Source organism: Bombina bombina, chromosome 6, assembly GCF_027579735.1.
Source record: "Bombina bombina isolate aBomBom1 chromosome 6, aBomBom1.pri, whole genome shotgun sequence".
NCBI classification, from domain to species: Eukaryota; Metazoa; Chordata; class Amphibia; order Anura; family Bombinatoridae; genus Bombina; species Bombina bombina.
In genome coordinates this window covers 977,225,532-977,246,180 of record NC_069504.1, presented here as the reverse complement: position 1 = coordinate 977,246,180, position 20,649 = coordinate 977,225,532, and the positions used below count along the sequence as shown (strand labels likewise).

Below are 20,649 nucleotides of genomic sequence, written 5' to 3'. Positions count from 1 at the left end.
GCAATAATTTCTTTCAAACCAGGCCCGAATAAGGTCTGCTACTTGAATGTTGAGTAATTTAGAAGAGACTTTGAAGTCACATTAGCTGACCAGGATTTGAGCCATAGCGCCCTACGCGCCTGGATGGGGAACCGGGAATTCTTAGCCGTTAGTTTAGTCAAATGAACAATAGCATCAGAAACAAATGAGTTAGCTAGCTTAAGAGTTCTAAGCTTGTCAACAATTTCAGTCAATGGAGCTGTATGGATGGCCTCTTCCAGGGCCTCAAACCAGAATGCCGCCGCAGCAGTGACAGACGCAATGCATGCAAGGGGCTGTAAAATAAAACCTTGTTGAATAAACATTTTCTTAAGGTAACCCTCAAATTTTTTATCCATTGGATCTGAAAAAGCACAACTGTCCTCAACCGGGATAGTGGTACGCTTTGCTAAAGTAGAAACTGCTCCCTCCACCTTAGGGACAGTCTGCCATAAGTCCCGTGTAGTGGCATCTATTGGAAACATTTTTCTAAATATAGGAGGTGGGGAAAAGGGCACACCGGGCCTATCCCACTCCTTACCAATAATTTCTGTAAGCCTTTTAGGTATTGGAAAAACCATCAGTACTCACCGGCACTGCATAGTATTTATCCAGCCTACACAATTTCTCTGGCACTGCAATTGTGTCACAGTCATTCAGAGCAGCTAATACCTCCCCAAGCAATACACGGAGGTTCTCAAGCTTAAATTTAAAATTAGAAATCTCTGAATCAGGTCTCCCCGATTCAGAGACGTCACCCACAGACTGAAGCTCTCCGTCCTCAGGTTCTGCATATTGTGACGCAGTATCAGACATGGCTCTTACAGCATCTACGCACTCTGTATCTCGTCTAACCCCAGAGCTATCGCGCTTGCCTCTCAATTCAGGCAATCTGGATAATACCTCTGACAGGGTATTATTCATGATTGCAGCCATGTCCTGCAAAGTAATCGCTATGGGCGTCCCTGATGTACTTGGCACCATTTTAGCATGCGTCCCTTGAGCGGGAGGCGAAGGGTCCGACACGTGGGGAGAGTTAGTCGGCATAACTTCCCCCTCGACAGACCCCTCTGGTGACAATTCTTTTATAGATAAAGACTGATCTTTACTGTTTAAGGTGAAATCAATACATTTAGTACACATTCTCCTATGGGGCTCCACCATGGCTTTTAAACATAATGAACAAGTATCCTCTGTTTCAGACATGTTTGTACAGACTAGCAAGCTTGGAAAACACTTTAAAGCAAGTTAACAAGCAATATAAAAAACGTTACTGTGCCTTTAAGAGAAACAAATTTTGAAAAATTTGAAATAACAGTGAAAAAAGGCAGTTACACTAACAAAATTTTTACAGTGTATGTAACAAGTCAGCAGAGCATTGCACCCACTTGCAAATGGACGATTAACCCCTTAATAACAAAACAGAATAATAAATGACAAAAAAGTTTTTTAAACACAGTCACAACAACTGCCACAGTCTACTGTGATTGTTACCCTCCTCAAACACGACTTTGAAGCCTTTTGAGCCCTTCAGAGATGTCCTGTATCATGCAGAGGGAAGCTGAATGTCTCTGTCAGTATTTTTATCTGCACAGAAAAGCACTAAAATAGGCCCTTCCCACTCATATTGCAACAGTGGAAAGCTTCAGGAAACTGTTTCTAGGCAAAAATCAAGCCAGCCATGTGGAAAAAAACTAGGCCCCAATAAGTTTTGTCACCAAACATATATAAAAACGATTAACATGCCAGCAAACGTTTTATATTACACTTTTATAAGAGTATGTATCTCTGTTAATAAGCCTGATACCAGTCACTATCACTGCATTTAAGGCTTAACTTACATTAATCTGGTATCAGCAGCATTTTTCTAGCAAATTCCATCCCTAGAAATATTTTAACTGCACATACCTTATTGCAGGAAAACCTGCACGCCATTCCCCCTCTGAAGTTACCTCACTCCTCAGAATATGTGAGAACGGCAGTGGATCTTAGTTACTTCTGCTAAGATCATAGAAATCACAGACAGATTCTTCTTCTAATGCTGCCTGAGATGAAACGGTACACTCCGGTACCATTTAAAAATAACAAACTTTTGATTGAAGTTAAAAAACTAACTAATACACCACTCTCCTCTTACTACGTCCATCTTTGTTGAGAGTTGCAAGAGAATGACTGGGTATGGCAGTGAGGGGAGGAGCTATATAGCAGCTCTGCTGTGGGTGATCCTCTTGCAACTTCCTGTTGGGAAGGAGAATATCCCACAAGTAATGGATGATCCGTGGACTGGATACACTTAACAAGAGAAATAAACGTTTTTTAAACAGTCACAACAACTGCCACAGCTCAGCTGTGGCCCTACCTTCCTCAATAAACGACTTTTGAAGCCTTTAGAGCCCTTCAGAGATGTCCTATAGCATGCAGGAGACTGCTGAGGGAATCTGAATGTCTCTTTCTGTAATTTTAACTGCGCAAAAATAGCACTAAAATAGGCCCCTCCCACTCATACTACAACAGTGGAAAGCCTCAGGAAACTGTTTCTAGGCAAAAATCAAGCCAGCCATGTGGAAAAAACTAGGCCCCAATAAGTTTTATCACCAAAGCATATATAAAAACGATTAAACATGCCAGCAAACGTTTTATATTGCCATATTATCAGAGTATATATCTCTGGTAGTAAGCCTTATACAAGTCACTATTAAATCACTGTTTTTAGGCTTAACTTACATTACTCAGGTACCAGCAGCATTTTCTAGTCCCTAGAAAAACTTAAAACTGCACATACCTCAATAGCAGGATTCCCTGCACGCCATTCTCCCTCTGAAGATCATAGAAAACGCAGGCAGATTCTTCTTCTAAATACTGCCCGAGATAAAATAGTACAACTCCGGTACTATTTGAAAATAAACTTTTGATTGAAGAAAAAACTAACTATATTTTACCACTCTCCTCTTACTACCTCCATCTTTGTTGAGAGTTGCAAGAGAATGACTGGGTTTGGCAGTTAGGGGAGGAGCTATATAGCAGCTCTGCTGTGGGTGTCCTCTTGCAACTTCCTGTTGGGAAGAATATCCCACAAGTAATGGATGATCCGTGGACTGGATACACCTTACAAGAGAAAACTATTAAACATACTGTGTGTTTAATCACTTCCTCTTGGGACTCTATACAGGCACAATTAAAATTTGTAGCTTTCTATTGTTCTTAAGAACAAGAATAGTTCCAACACATTTACTAACAATTGTAAGCTTGAAAACAAAAATCACCGACTAGTGACAGAGCGTTTTTTTTATTTTATAAAAACTTTATTATGTTCAGTCACTGAACCCCTACAACAATATAAGTTATGATGCAACAGCTTACAAAAGCAAATGAAAAACCTCACGTGGTTACACTAAACTGTAGGCTCGTTTACCAGCGCACACAAAAAACATTCTACTTAATACTTATTTTTACTTCCTTAGTAGGAGGTTCTTTATCCAATTATTTTTGTTTACTGCTGATGGTGATCACAGAAATACTATAGGATTAGACATGCAGTAAGGATGTTTTCCTTGTAGGTAACTTAACTCATTGCGTAAACTTTGAAGTACTTTAATTAGAAAATGTAAATGTGTCAGACATAGGAGGAGTGTAAATTTTCAATAACCTTAAGCAGAAGAATTACCAAGCTTTAAAGATCGTTTCCCCCTGGCAATCAATTGAGAATGAGGCAGTTTACCTATATTCACATACATGCTAAAATCCTGGTCTATTTTTGGTTCTTGTGGGGATGGACACTACTGAGAAATAGGGTTAGGAACATAAACCTTAGATTCAACACATTGGTTAACAGAATAAATAAAAATGAGATGCCTATGTAGTACATATGAATAGTATTCTCAGCATACTACTTCAAACCTTCATTGTTCAAGCAGCACTGCAGGCATGAATAAAATGCATTTTTCAATCAAATGTTAATGTGGCTTAATGTTATCAGAACCACACAGTAATCTTAAATAAAATAAACTGCAAAAATTGCATACAGCAATGAATTTGATAACCGCCATCCCATGTTAGGAACAGGCAAATGCTAGTGTGAGCTTAGATTTTTAAATGTATAACTGTATGAAAAAAGTTTGTCAAAATCAACGCTTAGGATACTAAGCAAATATGTATCAGTGGCATTATTAATTTTAAAGCAAAAGTTATTGACAGAAATGCTAAGTATTGCAAGCCTGCAATGCAGCTTTTAAATAAATGCACGTGTCCTACTTTTCAGCTGGTAATGAACATTGATAAAAGTAATTTAACAGTAAAAGGGAAAAAGGAAGACATTTAAAACTAACCAAAAACATTTAAACTAAGAAAGCACACAAGGCAAATGATATATGTATTTTTATATTTATATTTACAAAGACGCACACACACACACATTGAAAAGGGGCATCTTAGAACCTGCTTAAAAGGAGAATTCTCATTTGTGTTGGTCCATAATATCCTCTCGTCCTTTAAGAGTGCCAGAGGCTTAACAGTAACCAAGGGCAACATGCATGATGGAAGGATAATGAACATGCTCTCCAGAATCAAAGAAGCATGAACTGCACTGGTTTGTGAGTACACTTTAAAACAAAACGAAGAGCAAGAATACAACCATCTTGAAGTGGAAAGCATATTATCTTAACAGTAAGGAACAGCAAAACCAAGCCTTCATAAAAAAAACTCTGCATTTAAATCTAACAATATTTTCCTAAAGTTTTTATAATTTCTTTTTTCTAGGATTAATACATTTTATTACACTGAAGTTCAGAAGAATTTGGCAATACTATATTGTTCTTTTTTTTCTGGTTTTAAAAAGATCTTTAAAATGAAACCATTACAGTTATTTCTTTTTATGTCACACTGCGAATCCCACAGAAGTTAACTAATGTTAACTGCATTTATATTAAAAAAGGAATGATACTGTTTGCTCCACTGAATATTTTGCCAATTCTAGACAAAATGTTCAAGACTTCAAGTTTTCAGCTGCAAATTGAGGGTCGACAAGGTCTTGTGGCTTCAGTGTCAAATATTTTCCAGGTGGTCATTTTCTTTGCAATGGTAGAAACTGAACTTTAATTAAATTTAACTTTGCCAAATATTCAAGTTCATTGATAAAGGTTTTGTAGAATTTAATCTCTTCTTGGCTTTCGATTTCTTGGAGATCTATTCAAAATTTCTTCCTCCTATTTAAAAAAGCAAAAAATAAATAAAATTTAAAAAGTTATAGTATTTCTAGCGACAGGATTTGAGTACAAATAGCATTTCATAGTTTTTAGCAAGTAGATGGCCATACCCTTGAAAAAGTAAAATATTTCCCTCTATAAAATGTACCATTAACTTTCTAGGTCAACAATTTATGTTGACCAAGTTACAGATAAGAAGTAGAGGAGGGTGGGGGAAAAAAATAACCTTCCCCCCCACATCACAACAATACAATAGAAACACAAAAACAGACAAGTCTGTCAGCAATCAATTCTGAACCATAAAAAGATTTATTGGAACGTAAAATAAAGCTCTACTCATGTTATCAGGACTACAAAGGAAGATTAGATACACCTATTTCTGGGCTAGAACCAAAACTAAAAACAAATAAGATGTGATAAAATTAGTGACAAGAAGCTCTTGGGCAATTTCTGACATTTATGTTGTCTTGCTCTAGATCAGTGTTTTTCAACCAGTGTGCCGTGGCACACTAGTGTGCCGAGAGAGATCCTCAGGTGTGCCACGGCAGACTGACAACAGTGCGGGGGTGTCCCTCTTTCAAATTTTGAAATATTGGGAGGTATGTGACAGCCTGGCTCATCAGGCATCATTTATAACCATGACATTGACATACATTCACAGACAATCATTATGATTGTTTGTGAATGAATGTCAATATGTCATATATAGTTTGTAGGAGGCATGGCATGACAGCACAGTACAGTGTGTATATATATATATATATATATATATATATATATATATATATATATATATATATATATATATATGTGTATATATACATATATACACATATATATATATATATACATATATACACATATATATATATATACATATATACACATATATATATATATACATATATACACATATATATATACATATATACACATATATATATACATATATACACATATATATATACATATATACACATATATATATATACATATATACACATATACACACACACACACTGTATATATATCCTGTATTAGGCTACAATGTGTGATTTTGTAAAATGTTGGGATGGTGGTGTGCCACAGGATTTTTTCATGTAAAAAAGTGTGCCACGACAAAAAAAAAAGGTTGCAAATCACTGCTCTAGATCAGTGGTTTTCAAAGAGTGAGGCGGGTCACCCCAAGGGGGTGCTAGAGCATATGAGGGGAGTTGCAGGAGCAGTCATTTTAGGTGGAAGAAAAGCACTAAGGTCCAAATTGCTCAGAGACTGTTTTGTTTGCGGTCTTGACCAGTAACTTGTGTTTAACACAGGAGTAACAAAGTGCAAAACGTAAACGTGATTGAAGCACTCTGTCAAGCAGAATCCGCTCTTAAAGGGACCTTAAACACTTGTCATTAGGGTTTTGTGTTTTTTTTTTATTCATAATGTTTTTTCAGTTTTTAAAATGCAAATACCTTATTTTTTTATTATAGGTGTTCCATTATTTTTTTTTTTTACTTTCTGACCGCTCCGTGCAGACATGGGTGAAAGTGATGCTGACAAAACTGTAAGTCTGCTTATTGCTGTGAGCGTGCACGCATATAGACATCGCACTCACAGCATAACTAAAAAACTACTGCTGCTATAAAGTTTGCAGCTATAATCTTTATTGCTAAAGCATATCTTTTGAACTGGCCTCAGCTATTGTTTGTTATATAGCTGTAAGCTAAACATTCATTATCAATTAAAAAAATATAATATTTCCTCTAGACTGTAAAAATCATCAATGTAGTGCAAGGGAAAGAGGGATGGGTATGGATCCCCCAACACACTGTTACAGCTCAGCGAGGCGACTGCTGTCTCATAAATATATTATGTTATCTTTATCACTAAGCTGTGTCACCATTCTACCCCTCTTTCTAAGCTCCCGGAGTCCCGCTCAAGCCATACATTTTTTTCTTTACTTTCAGAGTTTGTTTAGATCGGACCCTTTGAAAATCTTATCCTTAGTTTTTGATTTACGGCTCTGACCAGCAGCTCAGATGAGGCAAAAGTATCAAATTTGAAAAATTTAGAAAAAGTGTGAATAGAGGACCAAGTTGCAGTCTTGCAAATCTGATCTACAGAAGCTTCATTTTTGAATGCCCATGAGGAAGCAACAGCCCTAGTGGAATGGGCCGTAACCCTCAGGAGGCTGCTGTCTAGTAGTCTCATATGCAAAGCGGATGATACTCTTCAGCCAAAAAGAAAAAGAGGTAGCCAAAGTTTTCTGACCCCTTACACTTTCCAGAAAAAACTACAAAGAAGAGGACTGACGAAAGTCCTTAGTCGTTTGCAAGTAAAATTATAAAGCACGGACCACGTCTAAATTGTGCAGAAGACGTTCCTTTTGAGAAGAAGGAATAGGACACAAGGAAGGAACAACAATCTCCTGATTAATGTTCCTATCTGAAACAACCTTAGGAAGAAAACCTAGTTTAGCCCGCCACACCACCTTATCTGAATGGAAAGTAAGATAAGGCGAAGTGTATTGCAACGCCAAGAGTTCAGACACTCTACGAGCTGAGGAAATAGTAACAAGAAAAAAAACTTTCCAAGATAACTTAATATATAAGGAATGCATAGGCCCAAATGGAGCCCCTTGAAGAACTTTGATAACTAAATTCAAACTCCATTGAGGAGTAACTAGACTGAACACAGGTCTAATCCTAACCAAGGCCTGACAAAAAGATTGTACATCTGGGACACCTGCCAGACGTTTGTGTAATAAAATAGACGAGGCAGAAATTTGATCCGTTAGGGAACTTGTCGACAAACCCTTCTCCAAACCCTCTTGGAGAAAAGACAAAATTCTGGGAATCCTAACTACTCCATGAGTAGCCCTTGGATTCACACCAATAAAGAAATATACGCCATATCTTATGATAAAACCTTCTAGTTACAGGCTTACAAGCCTGAATCATGGTCTCTATGACCGAATCAGAAAACCCCAGCTTGGATAGGATTAACCATTCAATCTCCAAGCAGTCAGCTTCAGAAAAACTAGATATAGGTGAAGGAAGGACCCTTGAATGAGAAGATCCTTCCTCAACGGAAGTCTCCAAGGTGGCAGGAAAGACATGTCCACCAGGTCTGCATACCAAATCCTGCGAGGCCATTCAGGCGCAATAAGAATCACTGATGCCTTCTCCTGTTTGATTCGAGCAATGACCCAAGGAAGAAGAGCAAACGAGGAAAAAAAAGATATGCTAGATTGAAGGACCAAGGAACTGCTAGAACATCTAGCAGCTCCGCCCGAGGATCCCTAGACCTTGACCCGTATCTCAGGAGCTTGGCATTCTGACGAGATGCCATGAGATCTAACTCCGGCCAACCACATTTGAGACTCAGGATGGAGAATACTACCGGATGGTCAGCCTGTTCAGAAAGTCCGCCTCCCAGTTGTCCACTCCTTGGAATGTCGATCACTGACAGATGGCAAGAATGGGCCTCCACCCACCGGATTATCTTGGTTACCTCTGTCATCGGTAAGGAACTCCTTGTTCCTCCCCGATGATTGATGTAAGCCACTGTTGTTATATTGTCCATCTGGAATCTGATGAACTGGGCCGAGGCTAACTGAGGCCAGGCTAGAAGAGCAGTGAAGATCGCTCTCAGTTCCAAGATGTTTATAGGAAGAACAGACTCCACCGGGGTCCACACTCCCTGAGCCATTAGAGGACCACAGACAGCTCCCCACCCTAAAAGGCTGACATCTGTTGTCACAATCACCTAGGATGGTCTGCGAAAGCATGTTCCCTGGGATAGATGATACAGAGACAACCACCATTGAAGTGAATCCCTTGTCTACTGTTCCGGGGTTATTCGAGGAGACAAGTCTGCATAATCTCCATTTCACAGCCTGAGCATGTTTAATTGCAGAGGTCTGAGGTGAAACCGAGCAAATGGGATGATGTCTATTGCCGCCACCATCAGTCCGATTACTTCCATGCACTGGGCCACTGACGGCCGACGATTGGACTGAAGGGCTCGACAGGCATCTAGAATCTATGATTTCCTGACCTCTGTCAGAAAAATCCTCAGATATAGAATCGATTACAGTTACCAAGAAAGTCACCCTTGCTTTCGAGATTAAGGAACTCTTTTCCAGATTCACCTTCCACCCGTGAGTTCTCGGTATTGGACCTTGCTTGTTGACAAGATGGAGCCTGGATTAGAATATCGTCCAGATAAGGCGCCACCGCAATGCCCCAGTCTTAAAACCGCCAATAGAAACCCCAGAACCTTTGTGAAAACTCAGGGTGCCATGGCCAGTCCGAAAGGAAGAGCCACAAACTGAAAGTGTCTGTCCAGAAAGGCAAACCTTAGGAACATGTGATGATCTCTGTGGATAGGAACATGTAGATATGCATCCTTTAAGTCCACTGTCGTCATAAATTGACCCTCCTGAATCAATGGAAGAATGGTACAAATAGTTTCCTTCTTGAAAGATGGATCTCTGAGAAACTTGTTCAGACTCTTGAGGTCTAAGATAGATCTGAAAATTCCCTCCTTCTTGGGAACTACAAACAGATTTGAATTAAAACCCTGCCCGTGTTCCTGTACAGGAACGGGAGTAATCACTCCCAGGGAGGAGAGGTCTCTTACACAATGTAAGAACGCCTCTCATCTGGTTTGCAGATAATCTTGAAAGAAGAAATCTTCCTCGAGGAGGAAATGTTTTTAACTCCAGTTTGTATCCCTGGGACACTATGTCCATAGCCCAGGGATCCTGAACATCTCGAACCCAAATCTGAGCGAAACCGGAATTCTGCCCTCTACAAGATCCTGTCCCGGATCGGAGGCATGTACTTCAAGCTGTGTCCAATTCAACAGCAGGTTAAGTGAATTCCAAAAGATATAACTTTCATCAAGCCAGATCCCATCAAGGTCTTCCCCTTGCAAGAAATTGCTAAAAGCTTAAACTTAGAGCATACATCCGTAGAACTGACTCTAACCATAAGACTCTGTGAGCTGGAACAGAAAACCCTGAAACCTATGCTCCCAGAATGATAACTTGAAGGGAAAAATTTGAAATAAAGGAAGTAGCCAACTCAAAGGCTTTCATCCTATCCTGGGTCCTTATCCAGGGGAGATTCTGACTTAGCATCAGACCCATATGCCATCGCACTAGTGACGGTAGCAAAGTACACAGCTGGTTGCCATTATAAACCCTGGTGTACGTCCCCTTCTACTTCTTATCCATAGGACCTTTGAACCCAACTATCCTCTAAGGGAATCTTAGTTCTCTCGACCAAGCTGGAAACTACTCCATCCACCCTAGTGAATGCTTGTCCAGTCTCCATAGCAAAGCCCACTATGGAAAAAAATCATTTTTAATTATAGGGAATGCGGTTCCTTCCATTCCTTAATAACCTACTGGATGCACTAGATAACACCAGCAGAGTCTAAGTCGCCCAGGGTAGCTAAAACCTCCTAAAGTAACAAATGGAGGTAATCAAGCTAAAAAAAAAAAAAAACGAGAAAAACAACCTCATGATCAAATAAAGATATTATTCCATCTGAGCCTGAGAATTCTCCATCAGATAATCCCAAAGTATCTTCCTCCTTTCTTTAATAGGGAAGAAACGGCTGGGATAGCAACTATTAAATCAATCACCCTAACTGATTGAAATTAATTCCTCAAGTAATGTATTCTACCTTGTGGTAAAACTTATGTATGAAATGCAAAGTAAATACAAATGGAGTGTTAGAGGAAGAGCAGGGCACGGCATGTGGGCCATAACATTTTGTGGGACGCTATAGGAGAAATTTGTGGCACAGATTGACCATAGTCAACAGACTCCCATAGTAGGAGAAGGTTCAGAAAAGACAATCTATTTTTTTTTTAAAATTTACACAAACGTTACTGTCTCGTTAAAAATTAAAAAGTAACTCATTTATGTGTGTACTTGTTCCATCCCGAGACCCAAAGGATGGATTAAGCAAATAAACAGCAAAATTCATTTAATAAAGATTAACAGATAAAACTGTTACGGTCTCTTTAAATGTAATAGGAAACTAATTTTTTGGGAGTTCTTGTTCCATCCTACAACACAAAGGATGGATTAAACAGTTAAAGTAATTCAACTAAGATCAACAGATAAAAACGTTACTGTCCCTTTAAATTTTAAACAGTAACCTTTTTATCCTTGCGAGTAGAAAAATGCTTAGACTAGCACACAGAGGAACAACTACTGAAAAACTCAGTTAACTTGCTGAGGTTCCAAATGTTCATACATCCCTAAAACACCATGTACCTTTTCTTAAGAAAGACATGACAGATTGTAAACAGATCCGGAGCGCAGCTGTAGCGCTATCTGGACCCACCTGGGATATTGCTTAGCTAGTAAGTAATAAGGACACTTGCAGAGGCTCCTTCTCAGAAACCGCTCTAACTCTGATTAAGCAGAAGAGCAAGTACAGGCTAAGTCCCAAACATAGCTCCGCCCTTCGTGGGCGTGATAATCACATCCCGAGCCTGCAGCATAGCAAAAAAGACATAGAAATATGCGCTACTGAAAAGAAACAGCACCAAAATTAAACCCCGCCCTTCGTGGACGTAATATATACATGCTCTCCCGGTCGCCATCATTATATATTAGAAATAGACTACCAGGAGATGTCACTGAAACCCTCTCTGAACCTGGGAGCAAACTGCAATACCAGTGAAAAGTACAAAAATGTGCACAACACAAAGGGCTCATACAACTTAACTGAGCCAGCCCATAAAAACAATATTTTAAGTGGTTTAGCCCTTGCCACAGGGCATATCCCTCATGGTGTCCACTCGGTTCATGTGCCCCCCAAAGCCACTCTCCTCAGCCCCAGTGCCTGCTATAAATATGCTGTCAGAAAATCCTCCTAAAACAGTATATAGGAGATATATGTCCCAGTAAAGTGCTATACCTCCTCTGTCCTGAATCCTTCTGTGTGCTTCAGACCCAGAATAAAAAGATAGCACTTACCGTTATATTCTGCCTGACAGCAGGGCAGCTCAGCAGGTTTAGGAGGTCTTCTCCCTCCCATAGTCCTGTGGAAGATGATAAAGCCTGAGTTAAGTGTTGCTTAGGATATCAGGAGAAGGGCAGCATAAATCTATGGGAGGCGCAGTGAGAATTATGTCCCACCAGTTCCCATTGTTCTAAAGCCACCAATAGCTCTACTATAGAGACTGATATGGACTACAGCTACACCCTAGAACAAAGTAGCACACTCTGGCACTACTTTAAAAATAATAAACTCTTGATTGAAGAATCTAATCTAACACCTCACTTTACCTCTTCCTATCACTAACGTAGGCAAAGAGAATGACTGGAGTGGGAGGGAAGGGAGGAGCTATTTATCAGCTCGTGGTGCTCTTTGCCTCCTCCTGCTGACCAGGAGGTGAATATCCCATAAGTAATGAAGATGATCCGTGGACTCATCGTGTCTTTAAGAAGAAAGTAACAGCAAAAGAAGGGGTCACAATCTTAAACTAGGGAATAGTAGATTTAGGAAAATCTGAGGAAGCTTTTTTTGTTTTTACAGAAAGGGTGAAAGATCAATTGATTAAACTTCCAATAGAGGTGGTAAACACAGGGACTGTAAAATAATTCAAAAGAAGTGCCTAGGACATGCATCGGTTCTTTAAGTGTGTAACCGCCACAAAAGGGTTAAACAGAGATTCAGGGTCGATAGATGAAAAATGACATGCTTCAATTCATTTCAAGACTATCATGGTACTTTCAGTCCTTGGCTGTCTGAGATATGCAACACATTAAAAATCAATGATTTACAACTCTTTTTCAGCAAAGGGTTTAAAGGGCTAGGGAGCCCATGATTCTGTGAGGTAAATACGTGAAAAAAGGTAGCAAACTAATAATGACAGTATATTGCAAAGTAGTTTTACTATGGTTAAACATTTTATATTAAAATATCAAGGTACAGGAAAGCTACACTACTATGGCTATATACCAGCAATCGAAGCTTAAATTCGGAAACAAATGCAGTAACCAGAATGCTAAACCAGAATAGGCAGTGCAGAACATATTTTCTTAAAAAGGTACAATCTACTTGATTTATTTTTGCCCTCTCTTGCAGGAAAATCAATTGAGGTCAACAAACTCAGAATCTTCAGCAGAGCACCTCTCTCTGCCTCCCTCCATGAAAACGGGGGAAATAACTACTGAGAGGGTATGGGAAGTGGTAGGGATATTTTAGGCTCTATTTGGGGTGTCTGCATCCTCCTGGTGGCCATGTGAAGTATTTCCCATAGGTTATGAATTAATTGGTGGACTCTCAGTGCCATTAGAAAGAAAGAGAACAACTTTACTACCCATTTCCCAGCTTTGCACAAACAAAATTGTTATATTCATATACTTTATAACGTCTTAATCTATGCCTGTTTGTAAGCCCCTGCAGGCCGGCTCTTATCTACAGTGGATATAAAAAGTCTACACACCCCTGTTAAAATGTCAGGTTTCTGTGATGTAAAAAAATGAGACAAAGATAAATAATTTCAGAACTTTTTCAACCTTTAATGTGACCTATAAACTGTACAACTCAATTGAAAAACAGAATTTATGTTTACCTGATAAATTACTTTCTCCAACGGTGTGTCCGGTCCACGGCGTCATCCTTACTTGTGGGATATTCTCTTCCCCAACAGGAAATGGCAAAGAGCCCAGCAAAGCTGGTCACATGATCCCTCCTAGGCTCCGCCTACCCCAGTCATTCGACCGACGTTAAGGAGGAATATTTGCATAGGAGAAACCATATGTTACCGTGGTGACTGTAGTTAAAGAAAATAAATTATCAGACCTGATTAAAAAAACCAGGGCGGGCCGTGGACCGGACACACCGTTGGAGAAAGTAATTTATCAGGTAAACATAAATTCTGTTTTCTCCAACATAGGTGTGTCCGGTCCACGGCGTCATCCTTACTTGTGGGAACCAATACCAAAGCTTTAGGACACGGATGAAGGGAGGGAGCAAATCAGGTCACCTAAATGGAAGGCACCACGGCTTGCAAAACCTTTCTCCCAAAAATAGCCTCAGAAGAAGCAAAAGTATCAAATTTGTAAAATTTAGAAAAAGTGTGCAGTGAAGACCAAGTCGCTGCCTTACATATCTGATCAACAGAAGCCTCGTTCTTGAAGGCCCATGTGGAAGCCACAGCCCTAGTGGAGTGAGCTGTGATTCTTTCAGGAGGCTGCCGTCCGGCAGTCTCATAAGCCAATCGGATAATGCTTTTAATCCAGAAGGAGAGAGAGGTAGAAGTTGCTTTTTGACCTCTCCGTTTACCAGAATAAACAACAAACAAAGACAAAGTTTGTCTGAAATCCTTAGTAGCTGCTAAGTAAAATTTGAGAGCACGAACTACATCCAAGTTGTGCAACAAACGTTCCTTCTTTGAAACCGGATTAGGACACAAAGAAGGCACAACTATCTCCTGGTTAATGTTTTTGTTAGAAACAACTTTTGGAAGAAAACCAGGTTTAGTACGCAAAACCACCTTATCTGCATGGAACACCAGATAAGGAGAAGAACACTGCAGAGCAGATAATTCTGAAACTCTTCTAGCAGAAGAAATTGCAACCAAAAACAAAACTTTCCAAGATAATAACTTAATATCAACGGAATGTAAGGGTTCAAACGGAACCCCCTGAAGAACTGAAAGAACTAGGTTGAGACTCCAAGGAGGAGTCAAAATTTTGTAAACAGGCTTGATTCTAACCAGAGCCTGAACAAAGGCTAGAACATCTGGCACAGCTGCCAGCTTTTTGTGAAGTAACACAGACAAGGCAGAAATCTGTCCCATCAAGGAACTTGCAGATAATCCTTTTTCCAATCCTTCTCGAAGGAAGGATAGACTCTTAGGAATCTTAACCTTGTCCCAAGGGAATCCTGCAGATTCACACCAACAGATATACCAAATTATGTGGTAATTTTTCTGGTTACAGGCTTTCAGGCCTGAACAAGAGTATTAATAACAGAATCTGAGAACCCTCGCTTTGATAAGATCAAGCGTTCAATCTCCAAGCAGTCAGCTGGAGTGGGTCGAACGGACCTAGAACAAGAAGGTCTCGTCTCAAAGGTAGCTTCCATGGTGGAGCCGATGACATATTCACCAGATCTGCATACCAAGTCCTGCGTGGCCACGCAGGAGCTAACAAAATCACCGACGCCCTCTCCTGATTGATCCTGGCTACCAGCCTGGGGATGAGAGGAAACGGCGGGAACACATAAGCTAGTTTGAAGGTCCAAGGTGCTACTAGTGCATCCACTAGAGCCGCCTTGGGATCCCTGGATCTGTACCCGTAGTAAGGAACTCTGAAGTTCTGACGAGAGGCCATCAGATCCATGTCTGGAATGCCCCACGGTTGAGTGACTTGGGCAAAGATTTCCGGATGGAGTTCCCACTCCCCCGGATGCAATGTCTGACGACTCAGAAAATCCGCTTCCCAATTTTCCACTCCTGGGATGTGGATAGCAGACAGGTGGCAGGAGTGAGACTCCGCCCATAGAATGATTTTGGTCACTTCTTCCATCGCTAGGGAACTCCTTGTTCCCCCCTGATGGTTGATGTATGAACTTGGCCCTCGCTAGCTGAGGCCAAGCTTTGAGAGCATTGAATATCGCTCTCAGTTCCAGAATATTTATCGGTAGAAGAGATTCTACCCGAGACCAAAGACCCTGAGCTTTCAGGGATCCCCAGACCGCGCCCCAGCCCATCAGACTGGCGTCGGTCGTGACAATGACCCACTCTGGTCTGCGGAAGGTCATCCCTTGTGACAGGTTGTCCAGGGACAGCCACCAACGGAATGAGTCTCTGGTCCTCTGATTTACTTGTATCTTCGGAGACAAGTCTGAATAGTCCCCATTCCACTGACTGAGCATGAACAGTTGTAATGGTCTTAGATGAATGCGCACAAAAGGAACTATGTCCATTGCCGCTACCATCAAACCTATCACTTCCATGCACTGCGCTATGGAAGGAAGAGGAACGGAATGAAGTATCCGACAAGAGTCTAGAAGTTTTGTTTTTCTGGCTTCTGTCAGAAAAATCCTCATTTCTAAGGAGTCTATTATAGTTCCCAAGAAGGGAACCCTCGTTGACGGAGATAGAGAACTCTTTTCCACGTTCACTTTCCATCCGTGAGATCTGAGAAAGGCCAGGACAATGTCCGTGTGAGCCTTTACTTGAGGAAGGGACGACGCTCGAATCAGAATGTCGTCCAAGTAAGGTACTACAGCAATGCCCCTTGGTCTTAGCACCGCCAGAAGGGACCCTAGTACCTATGAGAAAATCCTAGGAGCAGTGGCTAATCCGAAAGAAAACGCCACGAACTGGAAATGCTTGTCCAGGAATGCAAACCTTAGGAACCGATGATGTTCCTTGTGGATAGGAATATGTAGATACGCATCCTTGAAATCCACCTTGGTCATGAATTGACCTTCCTAGATGTAAGGAAGAAGTGTTCGAATGGTTTCCATCTTGAACGATGGAACCTTGAGAAACTTGTTCAAGATCTTGAGATCTAAGATTGGTCTGAACGTTCCCTCTTTTTTTGGGAACTATGAACAGATTGGAGTAGAACCCCATCCCTTGTTCTCCTAATGGAACAGGATGAATCACTCCCATTTTTAGCAGGTCTTCTACCCAATGTAAGAATGCCTGTCTTCTTATGTGGTCTGAAGACAACTGAGACCTGTGGAACCTCCCCCTTGGAGGAAGCCCCTTGAACTCCAGAGAATAACCTTGGGAGACTATTTCTAGCGCCCAAGGATCCAGAACATCTCTTGCCCCAGCCTGAGCGAAGAGAGAGAGTCTGCCCCCCACCAGATCCGGTCCCGGATCGGGGGCCCGCATTTCATGCTGTCTTGGTAGCAGTGGCAGGTTTCCTGGCCTGCTTTCCTTTGTTCCAGCCTTGCATAGGTCTCCAGACTGGATTGGCTTGAGAAGTATTACCTTCCTGCTTAGAGGACGTAGCCCTTGGGGCTGATCCGTTTCTGCGAAAGGGACGAAACTTAGGTTTATTTTTGGTCTTGAAAAGACCTATCCTGAGGAAGGGCGTGGCCCTTGCCCCCAGTGATATCAGAGATAATCTCTTTCAAGTCAGGGCCAAAGAGTGTTTTTCCCCTTGAAAGGAATGTCAAGCAATTTGTTCTTGGAAGACGCATCCGCTGCCCAAGATTTTAACCAAAGCGCTCTGCGCCACAATAGCAAACCCAGAATTTTTTCGCCGCTAACCTAGCCAATTGCAAGGTGGCGTCTAGGGTGAAAGAATTAGCCAATTTAAGAGCACGAATTCTGTCCATAATCTCCTCATAAGAAGAAGAATTACTAATAATCGCCTTTCCTAGCTCATCAAACTAGAAACACGCGGCTGCAGTGACATGGACGATGCATGCAATTGGTTGTAGAAGGGAACCTTGCTGAACAAACATCTTTAGCAGACCTTCTAATTTTTTATCCATAGAATCTTGGAAAGCACAACTATCTTCTATGGGTATAGTGGCGCGCTTGTGTAGAGTAGAGACCGCCCCCTCGACCTTGGGGACTGTCTGCCATCAGTCCTTTCTGGGGTCGACTATAGGAAAACAATTTTATAAATATGGGGGGAGGTACTAAAGGTATACCGGGCCTGTCCCATTCTTTACTAACAATGTACGCCACCCGCTTGGATATAGGAAAAGCTTCGGGGGGCCCCGGGGCCTCTAAGAACTTTTCCATTTTACATAGTGGTTCTGGAATGACCAGATAATCACAATCATCCAAATTGGGTAACACCTCCTTAAGCAGAGCGCGGAGATGTTCCAACTTAAACTTAAAAGTAATCACATCAGGTTCAGCTTGTTGAGAAATGTTTCCTGAATCTGAAATTTCTCCCTCAGACAAAACCTCCCTGGCCCCCTCAGACTGGTGTAGGGGCCCTTCGGAAACCATATCATCAGCGTTCTCATGCTCTACAGAATTTTCTAAAACAGAGCAGTCGCGCTTTCGCTGATAAGTGGGCATATTGGCTAAAATGTTTTTGATAGAATTATCCATTACAGCCGTTAAATGTTGCATAGTAAGGAGTATTGGCGCACTAGATGTACTAGGGGCCTCCTGTATGGGCAAGACTGGTGTAGACGAAGGAGGGGATGATGCAGTACCATGCTTACTCCCCTCACTTGAGGAATCATCTTGGGCATCATTTTTACTAAAATTTTTTATGACATAAAATACATATAGTTAAATGAGAAGGAACCTTGGTTTCCCCACAGTCAGAACACAATCTATCTGGTAGTTCAGACATGTTAAACAGGCATAAACTTGATAACAAAGCACAAAAAACGTTTTAAAATAAAACCGTTACTGTCACTTTAAATTTTAAACTAAACACACTTTATTACTGCAATTGCGAAAAAGTATGAAGGAATTGTTCAAAATTCACCAAAATTTCACCACAGTGTCTTAAAGCCTTAAAAGTATTGCACACCAAATTTGGAAGCTTTAACCCTTAAAATAACGGAACCGGAGCCGTTTTTATATTTAACCCCTTTACAGTCCCTGGAATCTGCTTTGCTGAGACCCAACCAAGCCCAAAGGGGAATACGATACCAAATGATGCCTTCAGAAAGACTTTTCTATGTAACAGAGCTCCACACACATGCAGCTGCATGCCATGCTGACCTCAAAAACAAGTGCGCCATACCGGCGCGAAAATGAGGCTCTGACTATGATTAGGGAAAGCCCCTAAAGAATAAGGTGTCAAAAACAGTGCCTGCCGATATAATCATATCAAAATACCCAGAATAAATGATTCCTCAAGGCTAAATATGTGTTAATAATGAATCGATTTAGCCCAGAAAAAGTCTACAGTCTTAATAAGCCCTTGTGAAGCCCTTATTTACTATCTTAATAAACATGGCTTACCGGATCCCATAGGGAAAATGACAGCTTCCAGCATTACATCGTCTTGTTAGAATGTGTCATACCTCAAGCAGTAAGAGACTGCACACTGTTCCCCCAACTGAAGTTAATTGCTCTCAACAGTCCTGTGTGGAACAGCCATGGATTTTAGTTACGGTGCTAAAATCATTTTCCTCATACAAACAGAAATCTTCATCTCTTTTCTGTTTCTGAGTAAATAGTACATACCAGCACTATTTTAAAATAACAAACTCTTGATTGAATAATAAAAACTACAGTTAAACACTAAAAAACTCTAAGCCATCTCCGTGGAGATGTTGCCTGTACAACGGCAAAGAGAATGACTGGGGTAGGCGGAGCCTAGGAGGGATCATGTGACCAGCTTTGCTGGGCTCTTTGCCATTTCCTGTTGGGGAAGAGAATATCCCACAAGTAAGGATGACGCCGTGGACCGGACACACCTATGTTGGAGAAAACAAACTGAAATCTTTTAGGTAAAGGGAAATAAAAAACTAAAATAATATGGTTGCATAAGTGTGAATGCCCTTTTATAACTGGGGATGTAGCTGTGTTCAGAATTAATCAATCACATTCAAAATCATGTTAAATAGGATTCAGTACACACCTGTCATTTAAAGTTCCTATGATTAACCCCAAATAAAGTTCAGCTGTTCTAGTAGGTCTTTCCTGACATTTTGTTAGTCGCATCCTACAGCAAAAGCCATGGTCCGCAGAGAGCTTCTAAAGCATCAGAGGGATCTCATTGTTAAAAGGTATAAGTCAGGAGAAGGGTACAAAATAATTTCCAAGGCACATACCATGGAACACAGTGAAGACGGTCATCATCAAGTGAAGAAAATATGGTGCAACAGTGACATTACCAAGAACTGGATGTCCCTCCAAAATTGATGAAAAGATGAGAAGAAAACTGGTCTGGGAGGCTGCCAAGAGGCCTACAGCAACATTAAAGGAGCTGCAGGAATATCTGGCAAGTACTGGCTGTGTGGTACATGTGACAACAATCGCCCGTATTCTTCATATGTCTGGGCTATGGGGTAGAGTGGCAAGACAGAAGCCTTTTCTTACAAAAAAAAAAATCATCCAAGCAGAGCAAAATTTTGCAAACACACATCTGAAGTTTCCCAAAAGCATGTTGCAAAAGGTGTTCAAAGTTGAACTTTTTGGCCATAATTCCAAAAGATATGTTTGGTGCAAAAACAACACTGCATATCACCAAAAGAACACCATACCCACAGTGAAGCATGGTTGTGTCAGCATCATGCTTTGGGGCTGTTTTTCTTCAGCTGGAACTGGGGCCTTAGTCAAGGTAAAGGGAATAATGAACAGTTCCAAATACCAGACAATATTGGCACAAAACCTTCAGGCTTCTGCTAGAAATCTGAACATGAAGAGGAACTTCCTCTTTCAGCATGACAACAACCCAAAGAATACATCCAAATCAACAAAGGAATGGCTTCACCAGAAGAAGATTAAAGTTTTGGG

General features: G+C 40.8%; 1 protein-coding gene across 1 annotated transcript in view; it reads right to left on the bottom strand.

The window, feature by feature from the left end:
• Window positions 1–3,298: 3,298 nt before the first annotated feature.
• Window positions 3,299–20,649, bottom strand: part of CANX (calnexin) — a 229,809-nt gene continuing 212,458 nt past the window's right edge. Inside the window, exon 10 of the mRNA XM_053719642.1 lies at window positions 3,299–5,219. Within this exon, the coding sequence (XP_053575617.1) occupies window positions 5,166–5,219 (54 nt within the window). The 3' untranslated portion in view covers window positions 3,299–5,165. The remainder of the gene's footprint in view (window positions 5,220–20,649) is intronic.